General features: G+C 38.8%; 1 protein-coding gene across 2 annotated transcripts in view; it reads right to left on the bottom strand.

Annotated features, from left to right (window-relative positions):
- Nucleotides 1–15,433, bottom strand: part of CDADC1 (cytidine and dCMP deaminase domain containing 1) — a 44,718-nt gene extending 29,285 nt beyond the window's left edge. Inside the window, exons 1-5 of one of the 2 annotated variants that reach the window (XM_088792955.1) lie at nt 15,202–15,392; nt 14,401–14,498; nt 6,799–7,097; nt 6,210–6,284; nt 2,562–2,739 (exon numbers count right to left, since the gene is read on the bottom strand). In XM_088792955.1, the coding sequence (XP_088649081.1) occupies nt 2,562–2,739; nt 6,210–6,239 (208 nt within the window). In that variant the 5' untranslated portion in view covers nt 6,240–6,284; nt 6,799–7,097; nt 14,401–14,498; nt 15,202–15,392. Of the gene's footprint in view, nt 1–2,561; nt 2,740–6,209; nt 6,285–6,798; nt 7,098–14,400; nt 14,499–15,201 lie in introns of both variants that reach the window. The other variant, XM_019748029.3, reaches the window with a different exon arrangement.
- Nucleotides 15,434–15,669: the final 236 nt, after the last annotated feature.

The raw sequence follows: 15,669 nt of genomic DNA, 5'->3' as shown, positions 1-15,669 counted from the left end.
CTTTCAGCATAGTCAGCTCAGCGCAAAACACAACTATCTTTCATTTATTTTTTTCTCCTTTGACTCTAGATCAGTCAAAAAATGTTTTGGTTCTTTCACATTCTTTCCTTTCTGTATCAATGCCACCCTCTGAATCCTATTTTATACCCTGCCTAACGCAACAGTCTACTAATCATGCTCTCAACCTCTTTTCTTTCCATGCTCCAATTCAATAACAAAATGACAATAACAATAATAATTTTAATGTTACATCCTATTCAAAAATCTTCAATGGCTCCACATTATCTACCTATAATAGGATTTATAGATCAACTAACACAAGTGGTAAAATAAATATGCAATCTTCCCAGTTAATTGGAAAAAGGAGAAAAAAATGCCACCACCACCATCTTACCTATCTTCTCTACCCGTAAATGCAGGGGAAAAACTATGAATCTAACAATTATCCCAGACACCCACCTGCTTTAAAAAAGCCAGGAGGCTCTAGTGCCTGCCCATTGCTTCCACTTGTAGCTCAAGGGTACTGCCATCAATCTGATCACTATTCTTTAGACTTTGATGTAAATAAAAATAGCTCTTCCTCAAAACAAGTTTAGGAATTCTGTTCTAGAAGATAAAGCCCAAAGGCCATACAGTTTTCCAAAGTTCTCCACTAAAGTCCCAACCTATCATCATATTCCATCTGCCACTATTATCTCCCAGAATAATTCTCCATTTCAAACATTGACCCCCCAGAACCTTGCGTCTCACAACTTGATAACCCCACATGTGCTGTCTGTCCCTGACAGGAATGTGTTTCTCCTCCTCTACCTCTGACCCAACAAGATGCAGCTGAAGCCCCAGCCTCTCATAACATGCCAACCTGCAGGAATCACCATTTCTCCTCTAAGCTCATCTATCACTTACAGCCTGTATCACTCATCTGCTCCTACATGATGTGTTACATTAAATTGTTAGTTGTGGCCCCCAATATCACCTTGAGGGAAAGGATTAGGAACTATACTAGCCGTTTTTCCCAGAAGCTCTACGAAGGAGGCTTCTTTACATAGGCACAATTAAATCTTTAGACATTGGCAATTGAACTCAAACTCCAAACTCTCTCTCCTTCCCAGATGTCTAGGGGGTGAGGCTGAAAGTTCTAAACTTTTAAACACCTGGATATTTCCCCTGGCAACCAAGCCCCATCCACCAGGGTTTTCCAAAAGTTTCATTAACAGAAACTCAGGTGTGGTTGAAAGGGGTTTGTTATGAATAACAAAAGTAAAATTCCAAGGGGTTTTAGTTTGCCAAGAAGAAGACCAAATCTATAATTCACATTATAAGTCACAATTTCACAGTATTTATGTAAAATATTTTTTAATGGGAGAATGGTCAGCATATGTATCTGTGGCAAAATAGGACCATAAGCACAAAATAGTGAGAAGCCTGGTGAGGCAGAGATGGACAGCTACACATTAATAATTTGTGCTCCTTCTTCCAAAGTGCAGAGTAGTCATTGGGAAGCAGCTGCCCAGCCAGAACTACAGCTCCACAATGGATATGAACAGAAATGATGTGTGTGACTTCCAGGCCAGGATTTGTACGAGCAGGTATGCCTTCTCTATTCTCTTGCTCAGTCTGGATGCAGAGGACTCAGGCCCTAGGGATGACGGCAGCAATATGACAGAAGATGCCTCACTCTCCAATCAACTACATGGAGAAAGTTGCCCGCTGCTTAGCAACACCTGCATTTGGCTATTACAGTAGTCCCCCGTTACCCGCAGCTTCGCATTCTGTGGTTTCAGTTACCCACAGTCAAGTATGGTCCAAAAATATTAAACGGACAATTGCAGAATAAACAATTCATAAGTTTTAAATTGTGCACCATTCTGACTGGCGTGATGAAATCCCTCCCCATCCCATTCCATTCCACCCCGATGTGAAGCACCTTTGTCCGGCATCTCCACACTGGGCATGCTCCTCGCCCATTAGTCACTCAGCAGCCACTTAGGTTATCAGTTTGACTGTTGCAGAATCATAGTATCTATCACAGTGCTTGCATTCAAGTAACTCTTATTTTAACTTAACAGTGGCCCCAAAGCACAAGAGTTGTGATGCTGGAAATTCAGATATGCTAAAGAGAAGCTGCTTCCTTCAGGTGAAATGGTATGCATGCGTAGGAAAAAACGTAATATATATAGGGCTCAGTACTATCTGTGGTTTCAGGCACTCACTGGCGTCTTGGAACGCATCCCCCATGGATAAGGGTATGCTATTGTACAGAGGTATAAACGTCTAGTATATTAAGCCACTGAAATTTTGGCGTTTTATTTGTTATAGGAGCTAACATTAGTCTACTAATATCTGAAGCATCATCTAAGTAGTTAGTACTCGTAAAATTCTGAGTACAGAACTGAGACCAGAATCCATGCTTTCTTGATTCTTCCTAGAGTGTATCAAACTGTCTTCAGATATCTTTTTAAATTTCTAAATTATCTCTGTGGTAATTTAAGCAACATGTTTGCACTGACTGTTCTCAGATAAACATTAGTAACCCCCAACAAAGTCTTATCTGCACTTACCATTTACTATCATTTTCAAACAAGCAGAACATGGCTTTCTGGAAAAATAAAGATCACAGTTTTTCAGCCTTGACCCATGTTTTATAAGAGCAATTTTCCCAGCATGTAAATCTTCACTTGAACAGTGAAGACCAACAATTTTCATGTTTTTCACCACCACAAGACCAGTTTTCTTCACCTACATTAAGATACAAAATAATAACTTATTAGTGTCATCATATCAGGGATTATACTTGATTAATAAAATAAAAATTTTGTTTACTTCTTTATCCAAACACAGTTTAACAAAAGCACATTTTTCATTAGGTCCCAAAATTTTCCTCAATGTTTCATGTTTATACCAGAAATGTTCTAAATCTAGGGTTTCTTAACCAAACAATTAAGCATTTAATCATCATTAATTTGTCATAGTTAAAAATGAATACATTTTGACCTAATAAAGGGCAAGAATTAAGTCAATGTGCTTTTCCTTACAGCATCTAGTCTAGTACTATTTACTATGAAACTTCCAGATGGTCATAAAGAAAAATTTGAAAAACTCTGTGATTTCACACATGAATAAGAGAAGCCCAGAAAGTTTACATGACTCACAGATGGTAAAAGGCAGAACTAAAGCAGAGGTTGTCTTAAATTTTAACATGGTTTAAATACTAATTAAAATAGAGGTAATTATCAACTTCTTTCGAAAAACTGCCTCTACCAATTTGTAGCACTATGGCAATCTAGAGTAATGTGGTTAAGTGCCACCTCCCACAAATACATACATTATTTATAATTTAAAAAAGGTTTTTAAATGCATAGTCGAGCTCAAAAGAATGGAAGATATACTTTCAGGTGTTAGAAAGGAAGAGAGAACTCAAAGCCAGAGCAGTAAACTTGAACTATCTTAGCAGTTTCTCACCCATTGCTAGTAGATTGGGCTAACTCTGCTTTTGAACCCTGGAGGCTGGGAACTGCCTGGAATGCAGAGTTGTTACTTTAACCCTAAAGTGTCCTAAATTATACAGATAACTAGTAAAAAAAGCTAGTGTAACAATATTACCATCAGATGAAACAGACTAAAGGGCAAATCAGTTCTGTGTAAGGCACAACATAGTCTAGGCTGTTTTCACAGACTAAAATAAGGAAAGTAAACCTGATCCTTGGGTTTGGAACCCACTGTTACAATGTAAGGGGAACTTGGGCTGAGAATAGGGTATCTATTATTCTCTACTCCTTTTCAAAGGAATTTTACTCTATGGTTATTCTCAATAGGACACATCCAAAATCACTTTACAGATCAGACTAAAGTTATATTAACTAAAATAGTCAAATTTCAGTGTCAGTTATGAGTATAAATATTTGATACTATGGAGAATATTTTGTGAAATGCCTAAAAAGGAATAGATGAGATTTTATAGAATTCCATTTCTGAGTTAACCAACCACCTCCTAAAATATAACATTTAAAAGGAATACAAAATTTTCATTTGTAATATTTATATCCAAAAATGTATCTATAGAATATGAAAGATCTACCTATATTGGCTTTTAAAATAAGCTTTAAATTTACCTTAAATCTGTGAACCCTTTCCCCTGCCTATCCCAAAACTTTTTAGAGTTTTATGTTCCTCAAAGTATGTTAGTATCTACTTCTGAACACTTCCAGCAAGATTTTTTTTTTAATTGTAAGTTTGGAAAAGAAGTGATGAGGCCTTATCAAAAGATCTCAGTATGCTAGAGCTCATTTTTATTAAACTGAACCAATGGTGACCAACTGAAATGGCTGCAATTGAATGATTTTAGTTTCAGATGTTCCAAGCAGTTAAGTGGACAGAAATAAGGCCAGAAATCCTGACCACGAAGACTTTTTAGAAAACTGTTCCTAATAAATGGGAAGCATACTCATCAATTTATTCTTTATTAGGCCAAATTTATTTATCACTTTTTTGTCTAGAGTCCTTTTTACCTCAGAAAATATATTTTTTTTTTCATTTTGCTTCTAGCTAAGGCCAAAATATCAAATTTGAGACAAAGATTTTTTCCATCCCAAACTTAAAATAAACAAAAGCCTAAGTTGCATTCCATTTCGGCACTTCTACTTACTGCCAACTCCCAGAAATTCCCAGAAGACTGCATCTTCTGAGTGAGTCACTGTTCTGGATCCTGATTTTGCTTTACTTCACTAAATATCTTGGCAAGTCGTCTATGTAACCCTACTCACAGAGTTTTACATTAACACATCGGCAAAAGAGGGCCATCTGTTTTGTATATGAACTAGTATATTTACTTAAATGGAGAGTCACTGCTTTTTTACCTTTGCTTTTCTTATAATTAAAAACATCTAACTACTCTGAGACAAATTATTTCTATATTCTTATTGGGCATTTTAGGATCTGACTCTCAGAACTAATCAGGAAATCTCCAGAAATATACGTCAGAATCAAGATAACTTTTTTCAAAATATACATGTTTTATCTCTACTCCATACTCAATGAATCAGAACCTCTCTGGAAAATGCAAATAATTAAAATAACAAGTAAATACTATGCAATGTTAAAAAGAACAAGGTTCATCTTGTTAGGTCTAGGTTTTGATTTTACCCTACCTATATGCTGGTTAAGGTAGGCTGTTACTGTTTCATGGATGCTGACAGAAGACTTGAAACTCCTGGGTCACAGACAGAAGACTGTATCACTCACAGCCCAGCAAGCAGCATGACCATGTTTGTGATGGTTCCCCTGCCCACAAATCCCACATGAGTCATGCAGATGGGCCCACACGGCTTCCTGGACATAGACTCGGTTATATTATTATAGGAGAGGAACACTAAGCTTGGGGATTCTACAGTTTTATCCCAAACAGTAAGCAAATCCACTCTTTGTCCCAGAGCAAGACATTACCTCAACCCTTAAGGTTACTTGTTACAAACACAACTCTGAGAAATGGCTGAGCAGTTAGAGCCTTGCATTCTTTTTTTATTTTTCCAAATTTACAATCTTAATCACTTCTTTTTTTTAGATTTTATTGGGGAAGGGAAACAGGACTTTATGGGAAACAGTCTGTACTTCCAGGACTTTTTCCAAGTCAAGTTGTTGTCCTTTCAATCTTGGTTGTGGAGGGCGCAGCTCAGCTCCAGGTCCAGTTGCCATTGTTAGTTGCACGGGGCGCAGCCCAAAATCCCTTGTGGGAATCGAACCGGCAACCTTGTGGTTGAGAGCCCACTGGCCCATGTGGGAATCAAACCAGCAGCCTTCGGAGTTAGGAACACGGAGCTCCAACCACCTGAGCCACCGGGCCAGCCTGCCTTGCATTCTTTATACCAGCAAGATGGGTTGGAATTTGAATCATTGAAGAGTGATTCTCAACACATATGAACCAATATGGGAATGGGTCAAGAGTTAAATGTGAAAATTAAAAAAAAAAAAAAAAAAAAAAAGCAAGACGTAGTAGCATATTCTAGAATAATCTGGGGGGGGGGTTGTTGTTGTTTTACAAGAGACATGTACAGTCTTATAAATGCACAGAAAATTTTTAGAAGAATATACAAGAAACTCCTTTGGAAGTGGGAACAGTAAACTAGCTTATAAGAGGGACTTTTTTCTACTTTATACCATTGTTTTTGTTTTATTTCAAGCACATATGTCTTTTTTTAATCATAAAAATTCACCTGTTTTTTGTCCATAGATACCCTGGTCATCTCTTCATTATCTCCTATAGGTCCACGCTTTCCCTCCTCCTTTTCCTAATTAAAAGAAGATGAAGGGGGAAAAAGATTATTATGCAAGACATAATTAATTCAATATTTCCCATTTAAAGGCTGGTGTCCTTGGCTTTGGACCAATTTTTTTTTTCTTGATGAAACTCTGCACTGACTTCCTGCTTTGCTCAGATCATGTTCAGACGACTTAACCTAATAAACAAGGCCTTTTTATTCTGAGCTCTACATACTTTTCCAAAACATAGAAGGACTGAAAATTGTGGTCAGAAAATAAAATTCTGTAGTTTAAGATTTCAGAGTTGGGGCAGTTTTGAGCAATGGAAAAATCCAGAGTGTGGCCCTAGCTAAGAAGGGCCAAACAGGTCTAGTGGAAAATGAACTGGACTTGGGAAAAAACTACGTAGCAAAAGCATTAGAATATGGACTATGGTGGGGATAAAAATGGTCCCCTAATGACCTCCCTGTCCCAGTCCCGGGAGCCTGTGGCCATGTTATGCTACCATGTTGCCAGTGGAATTAAGGCTGCTAATCATCTGACCTTGAGGTAGGGAGATTATCCTGGATTATGTGGATGGGCCCAATGTAATCACAAGGGTCCTTGCAAGTGAGAGAGGGAGGCAGGAGTCAGTGCCAGAGTGATGCAACGTAAGACTCAGCCTGACATTGCTGGCTTTGAAGATGGAGGAAGGGGTTGATGATCCAAGGCATGTGGGCAGTCTCTAAAAGCTGAAAAAGGCAAGGAAATGGATCCTCCCAGAGCTTCCAGAAGGAATGCAGCCTGCCAAATATTTTGATTGTAGCCCCGTGAGACCCATTTCGGACTTCTGACCTCCAGAACTGTAAGATAACAAACATGTATTGTTTTAAGCCACCAACTTTGGGGTAATTTGTTACAGTAGCAACAGGATACTAATACAGGGATGTCCAAAAGTCTCCTCTAAAAGTAAAAACTTGAAGTAGAAAGTTTTGAACCAGGGGCCAAACTCCTTCACTTATTAATTCAACAAATATTTATTGAACGCTTGCAATGTGCCCACCAGAGACAGTTCAGGATTTATGAATACAGGAATGTGACAATGAAGTGAGCCGGTGATTAGAACAGGGTGGGAAAGCAGAATCCTGTGAGCCCCACAGTAGGTAGGATGTGTAATTAAGTTTGAGAAAGTTTGAAAATTGGAATGGCAGTCTTCATGCATATTGACGTCTTAGTATGATGAAACAAACGCTGGATGATAGAGGAAAGACCTCTAAGAAGTTTACAAGAAAAGCAATGTCCTGGGAATGAAGTTTCTATTTAAGCAAAACAGAAAGTGGAAGAGGTTATAATGTTGGTAGCCAAAAACGGTGGGCGTGTGTAGGGTAGCAGTGGTGACCATGGTTATATGAGTGATAAATAGTAACAGTAGCTAACATTTACGGGGTGTTCACCATGTACCAAGCCCCAAATTAACTTTAATCCTTACAACTTTTCAAAGTAGCTACTATTGTTCCCATTTTACAAATGAGAAAATTGTGGCTGAGAGAGATTAAATAACTTGACCATGGTCACACAGCTAATAAATGGGTAAGCCAAGATCTGAGCCCCAAATCCATTGTCTTAATCATTATGCTACAGTGCTTCTGTTCTGGAATAGTACAGTAAGCCCCTGAATCATGCAAATAAGGTAAAAGACAAAATGGGAAGAGTTGGGAGAGGGACAATACGTGATGTGTAGAGAAAAATGAGATAACAGTACAGCTATTCTAATTCCTATACTAAAGTAACATTCAGATAATTTAGATAACTCTAACTTAACTTAAATGAAAAATGATGAACGAATAGGAGAGATAATTAATTTTAAATGACAGCCATTTTCAACAGTGCTTAATTTCTATTCCAAAACTTCTAATTGTGGTTTTTTTCACCAGAAGTCTCATAAACAATATTTTATCTTCCAATCATTTATTTAGTTTTGGATTGGATTCTTTAAAATTATTAGTTTTTATACTTGATGTATACCTTACTGAAAATTCCTCAAGGAGCACCCGTATACTGTATCTATTTGACAACATAGAAAATCTAATATCAGTTATACAGTCGTCCCCTCTTATCTGCAGTGGATGCCTGAATCGGCAGATAGTACCAAACCCGGTATCTACCGATTTGTCCTATGCATAATACCTATGACAAAGTTTAATTTATAAATTGGACACAGTAAGAGATTAACAACGATAACTAATAATAGAACAATTATAACAATATACTGTGATAAAAGTTATGTGAATATGGCATTAAGTAAAATAAAGTTTATTCGAACACAAGTACTGTGATATTGCAACAGTCGATCTGATAACTGAGATTGCTATTAAGTAACTAGTGGGCAGAGTGCACATACAGCGTGGATTCATATCCCGGACAGCATGAAGCAGGATGGCACAAGATTTTATCACACCACTCAAAATGGCGCGCAATTTAAAATTTATAAATTGTTTTTCATGGGAATTTTCCACTTAGTATTTTTGAACCTCAGTTGACTGAGGGTAACTGAAACCGCAGAAAGTAAAACCATGGGTAACAGGGGACTACTGTATTTAGAAAGGTTGTTAGTTAACAATACACTAAGGCTGTTAAAAATTACAGTTGAAATGGCCAGTAACAATGGAATAGACATGGTACATTGATACAAAGGAGTGTCATGCAATCATTAAAATGATTAACAAATACATATAGCACATAGTATGTGCCAGGCACTAACAGTTTTACAAATACGAAATCATTAATTTTTCATAAAAGCCCCATGTAGTATGTACTAGTAACATTCCATTTTACAGATGAGGAAGTTGACAGAGAGGTACGGTAACTTACCCAAGTTTACACAACTAGTAAGAGGCAGAGGGTTTGAACCCAGGGGGGCTAACTACAAAACCACTGGCTACTCTTCAACCATTAGACTACGTTGCCGCTCCAATGTTTATAATAGTATTATAGCATAAGCATTTTCCTATGCTCAGTGAAAGAGGCAGGATCCAGAATTAAGTGATCTCAAATGAGTAAAGGGAATAGAGAAAAAAGATTGAGAAATAGCACAAAAATGTCAGTTGTCTCTAGGTGGCAGAATTATGAGGAATATTTTTCTTCTGTCCATTTTATAAATAATAAACATATATATTGTACACCTGAAATCATGTAACTTTATTAACAATTGTCACCCCAATAAACTTTAATTAAAAAAATATATATTACTTTGGTAACACATAAACTTATTGTATTTTAAAAAGACAATAAAGTTGTTAAAGCGTCAAAAGCAATGTTTCCAATACAATCATATGTCAAATTGAATCTTAGAGTTTCTGTGATTTACTTTGTATAGCAAAAGCAGAACAAAGAACTTAAGTGAAACAAACATTAGTTTAGCTTAAAGAACATTTTCCTTCTGTTAATGGGGTAAAAATCTTAACCCTATGAACACCATGTGCAATTAACACAGGAATTATTTATTAATTTAATGTACCTGTCAAAAAGAACTTTATTTCAGCATAGAATGTACTCTTGATACATTATATATATAGATAGATAGATAGATAAATATAGATATAGATATAAATATATAGGTACAGTATACTAATATATATAAAAATTAAAATGAGATCAAATTTTGATAGTAAAAAAAATTTCTTCAAAATTAATACTTAATCTCTAATGCAGGGAGGGGTTCAGAACAGTCCTCTCCAAGATATGCCACTTTGGCATGTAAATTATTTTCAGCTGAAGGCAATTGAGACCTTGCGGGCTCACAAGAAACTTTTACCTCACCCTTAAAGAATTTAATATAGGGGACTTGCCCATAATAAAAGTTAACACCACAAATAACTTTTCATGACCAATCTATAGGGCAGGGCAAACTTCTAATTACTTAACATCTGCTCTTATCATCCTGAGAATGACCTTTCTCCCCTCTGAAGCCCTGAGGCGTCTTACCTCATCCTTAACTGAGAATATCATATATGCCTCATTTTTCTTCCCTGTCTCTGAACCTCTCATCTATGTGGGGTTCCCATACACATGTGTAATTAAATTTGGTCAACTTCTCTTGTTAACCCGTCTCATGCCTATCTGATTATTAGGCTAGTTGAAAGAACCTAAGAGGGCAGAGGGAAGTTTCTTCCCCTTGACACTAACAAGCCCAGCTTTTAAAATGCGTGTTTAAAAAGTCTTAAGTTTCTAAACATTTACTTCTAGTCTGTCTCTTCAAGATGAATTTTATTTGCAAAACAAAACAAAAATAAACCAAAAACACCTGACAGCCTGAAAATCTTCTACTTACAGAAAATAATGCTAAGCTATCAAGAAGTAGACAGAATAAAAGGACTTCAAAACCATGAAGAAAATAAAGAGCTTTCTCAAAACCATTAATAATATGTAGACCAGGGTGGGGTTGGGGGTGTGGTTGACAAGTAGCGAATAAGAATGCATAATATTTTTAATCATGTTTTAGTATTTAGAAAACATTTCACATAGGAATTTGAAGAGAAAACTATTCCAAGAGATATAATTTTATCATGAAAAGTGAACTCCCCATGTACACACAGATCTTACTCCCTTCACAAAATTTAACTTAAAATGGATCACAGACTTAAATGTAAAATGCAAAACTACAAAATTTCAAAAGATAACATAGAAGAAAACCTAGACGACCTTGGGTATGGCCATGACTTTTTAAATACAACACCAAAGGCATGATCCATGAAAGAAATCACTGATGAGCTGGACTCCATTAAAATTAAAAACTGCTCTGCAAAAGACAATGTCAAGAAAATGTGAAGACAAGCTACGGACTGAGAGAAAATATTTGCAAAAAGAAACTTTCGATGAAAGGTTATCTAAACTATACGAAGAACTCTTGAAACTCAACAATAAAACAGAAAACACAACTAAAATATGGGCCAAAGACCTTAACAGATACCTCACCAAAGAAGATATACAGATGGCAAATAAGCATATGAAAGGATGCCCCACATTACATGTCATCAGGGAAATGCAAATGAAAAACAACAATAAGATACCACTACATGCCTATTAAAATGGCCAAAATACAGAACACTAACAACACCAAATGCTGGAGAGTATATGCAGCAAGAGGAATTCTCATTCTTTGCTGCTGGGATTGCAAAATGATACTGCAACTTTGGAAGACAGTTTGGAGGTTTCTTACAAAACTATATACACTTACAAAACTTAACATACACTCCAGCAATCATGCTTCTTGGTATTTTCCCAAAGGAGTTGAAAACTTATGTCTACACAAAAAATTGCACACAGGTGATTATAGCAGCTTCATTCATAACTGCCATAACTTGAAGCAATCAAGCAGGTGAATGGATAAATAAACTGGGATACAGTCAGCGCTAAAAAGAAATGACTTATTAAGCCATGAAAGGACATGAAGAAACTTTACAAATACATATTGCTAAATGAAAGAAGCCAATCTGAAAAGGATACATATTGTGTAATTCCAACTATATGAGTTTTGGGAAAGAGAAAATCATGGAGACAGTAAAAACAACAACAAAATAATAATAGCGGGTGAGGGTTTGGGGAGGAATGAATAAGTAGAGCACACAGAATTTTTAGGCCAATGATAACACTCTGTATGACACCATAATTACAGATACATGTCATTATACATTTGTCCAAATCTACAGAATGTACAACACAGAGAGTGAACTCTAATGTAAACTACAGCCCTTGAGTAATTAGGATATACCAATGTTGGTCCACCAATTGTAACAAATGTATCAGTCTGGGGGAATGTGGATAATGGGTGAGGCTATTCACATGTGGGGGCAGTGGTACATGGGAAATCTGTGTCCTGTTCCCTCAGTTTTACTGGAAATCAAAAACTGCTCTAAAAAAATTAAGCGTTAATGTAAAAATGGTGAATTCTCTAAGTCCCTATCAAAATTCTTCAACACAATCCCAATAATTACAGGATACAATCTGAACTCCCTAGAAAGGTATAATTTTTTTTTTTTTTTTAATGCTCTGATTCCTGTATACCTTTCCAAACTCATCTTCAGTATCTTCCCTCCACCCAACTTCACCCTCTGACATGTGGACCACAAATTCTCTCACTCCTCACTTTTCCATATGCAGTCCCTTGGCTTGGCAAATGTACATGAGCGAGACTGTTCCATGACATGACTACTGTCTACTGAAAGCTGGACCTGGGCCACAACAGAGGTTGCTTTCTGCAACCCTCCCTCCCGCCCCCGCCCCCCATCCCTCACCTTAGAGACTGTCTGATGGTAACTAACGTTCATTCTGACATAAGTCAGCGCCCCTCTCCTGCCTCCTGCTATGTGCTGGCTCCTGATCAGCCATATACAGTAGCATCCATGTACTCAAACACGTGACCACCGTGTTTCCCTGAAAATAAGACCTAGCTGAACAATCAGATCTAATGCATCTTTTGGAGTAAAAATTAATATAAGACCCGGTCTTATATTATATTACATAAGACCGGGTCTTATAGTAAAATAAGACGGGGTCTCAAATTAATTTTTGCTCCAAAAGACACATTAGAGCTGACTGTCCAGCTAGGTCTTATTTTGGGGGAAACATGGTATCCACCCCTTTACTCTGTGGAATTCTCTGGTGCCTGCCAAGTGGTGCGGAGATCCATTTTGTATTGCAGCCACCCAAGACATGCCTTGTATGTAAGTCTCCCTTAATAAACTCTGTTAATTACCAGACTGCAGTAGCCAGCTTCTTTTTTCGGTCTTCCCCTGCCTTCCACTTCCGGAGGTAGACTTTCAGTCTCAGAGCTCCTCCCTGGCTCTGCATGTACTACGTAACAGCAAATATCAACTCATTCTTCACGCCTCAGTGCAAATGCAACCTATCCTGTGAATCTTTCTCTCACTTCCCCATTTAGAGTCTGGTCCTCAGTCTTCAGTCTTGGTAGCATCTCTGCTTATATTTTATAAGAGTTGACTCTACCACCTAGTATCTTAATTGTTTAAATGCCTATGTTTGGTCCCTATGAGAAAGTAAGGACTACGTCTTTTCTTTTTGTATCTCCAGAGCCAAGCACACAACTTCATTCACAGTATAGAAGACATCAAAAAGAAAAAAGGGAAAGAGGATGGCTATGAATGACCTCATAAGAGTACTACGGGAATCTAAGGGTTCACAAGTCTTTCTGTGGAAAATCTGAAGCTACCTTTCAGCAGAATATTGGCAAGTTGGATACTTCAATAAGCATATGCAGAGTACAATTATAATTTTATAAGCGAAAAAAACAACCTATGCTTTAAAAAAGACTGAAGAAAAGCATCAAAATGTTAAAAGAGATGTTAGAATGGTGAGAAACCATGGGTAATTTCCCCCTTTTTGCTGTTTTCAAAGGTGTCTTAAATGATTAATTTAACCTAATACAATTTTCCATAATATGATTTTGGCCCCCTAAAAATTAATGACAGCACTCTAAACTTCCAAATCTACCAAATCAAAATGGTGAGACCCTAGCACCATGCCAATCCAAGCAAATGATGAGGACACAGCACCGTGCCACCCCAAGGGTAGGAGAAAGAAAAGATGTAGGGTGTACATACTTCTAATACATTAGCTTTTATGATTATTCTTACTATACATTCCGAACCTGTTTCGATCATCTCGTGACATCCAAAAAAAGGACTGCTTACGTGGAACAAGAAACCAATTAGCATTCATAGATTACTAATTACAACAGTAGACGCTAAGGGCTACACGAGGTAAGATAAAACATGGTCTCTATCTTCAAGTAATTTACAGTTCGGTGGGAGAGGGGAAAAACTACCCAGATGAAATGCCAACAGTATACAATTGAGTGATAAATTAGGTGGTATAGATAATAATCTGGTTGACCAAATCAACATATAAATACCATTAATCCCTGATAAACAATGGTACACTTGGAGAAAATAACTATTCTATTTTTAGACTGGAAAGATGAGCTGTTAGAGCTGGGAGTTACAAATATCACAACAAACCGCAAAGATATTTTGCAAATTGTAAGATTTTTGAGTTTGTTTTTAAGTGTGACGCATCCTGAAGCAATAAAATCAAATTTTACACCATTAATTTTTTAAGTGGTTAAAATTATCTGAGGAAAAACTATACCTGAGATTTTTGTCTTTGGGCTTCTGCTGCTGGGAAGAGTTCCATCCAGAGACTGAGCAGAGTGAAAAGGTTGACTTTAGAAAGCCTTGGTATTTGACCTACGAAAGAGAGGGCAGACACTTTAAAATTTTATTAATGATGAAAACAGGAACTAAGCTCAATGCCACTAGGGTGCTTCAACTTTAGTTCAGCTGGTTTAGGAGGCAGAAGAGAAAAAGGATAAGAGGACAAGAGAATCAAAGCGCTTCCTTGGCAGGACACTGGCTACAACCTCACTGCAACGACTTCTTCCAGCACTTTCCAAAGTTGGGTCGTCTTTCTCCAGCCCTCACACAGCAGGGGAAGAAAAAGGTACTAGCTACGGGAACAATCGGAGTAAGCTTTTCTCGGGCTGCGGCGTTGCAACAAGGGCAGTGGTTAGAACACGGTACTAAAAATTCGGTGGCCTTGGCGAGTAAAGCAGTTGAAACATAAGAAAACGTCGCGTGCGGTTAATTTGGAAATCAAGTCAAAAGCACGGTTTGGGGAATTTTCAGGCTCGTCAATCCCCGAAACCCCAGCTCTAGGTCCAGGGAGGAAAAGCAAGGGGGGGGGGGGCAGTGAGCGCGACTTCAATAGTAGGTGCAGCCAGGCCAGGGGTTGCAAGGCACTGAGGCAGGGACGCGCCAGGAAGGCGCGGTGGCACATTCGGGGCAGAACTGCAAGCGAAGAGGAAGGCGGGGACCCTGGAGTTGAACCGCTGCAAAGGCACAGGGCAGACAGAGAGGGGGCGGCGGGGGGAGCGGGGTCCGAGACACTCACCGGTCATGCTGCCCGTCTGGGTGCTGACTGACCGCTGGGCCCCCGCGCTCTCCAGATTTTGCATCTGCCCTGCTTCTTTCATCCCAAGCCGAGCGGCCTCTGCTGCCCTGAAGACCTCTCCCTGTTAGGCATGATCTTAGCCCCAGATCCTCCGCCCCCCCCACCCCGCCAACTCCCAGCAGCTGTAGAGCAAAGGTCAACCCGCCGCAGCCAGATGACGTCGAAGCCCCGCAGCCACTTCCGGGCGCGTTTATGACGTTGCTGCAAAGATGGACCTGGGGGGGGGGGCTGCCGGTGGGGGGGCGCCTGCCCCTGGGGGGGGGCGCCTGCCCCTGGGGGGGGGCGCCTGCCCCTGGGGGGGGGCCCTGCCCCTGGGGGGGGGGCCCTGCCCCTGGGGGGGGGGGGGCTGCGGGGTGAGACGCGCTAGGCGATAGATCGTTTGAGGCCGGTATTGCGCGGTCTTCTTTG

Source organism: Rhinolophus sinicus, chromosome 16 (assembly GCF_057876585.1).
Source record: "Rhinolophus sinicus isolate RSI-liver-muscle chromosome 16, RSI-T2T, whole genome shotgun sequence".
NCBI lineage: Eukaryota > Metazoa > Chordata > Mammalia > Chiroptera > Rhinolophidae > Rhinolophus > Rhinolophus sinicus.
The sequence above is the reverse complement of the archived record's forward strand: the minus strand, read 5'-3'. Positions and strand labels throughout refer to the sequence as shown.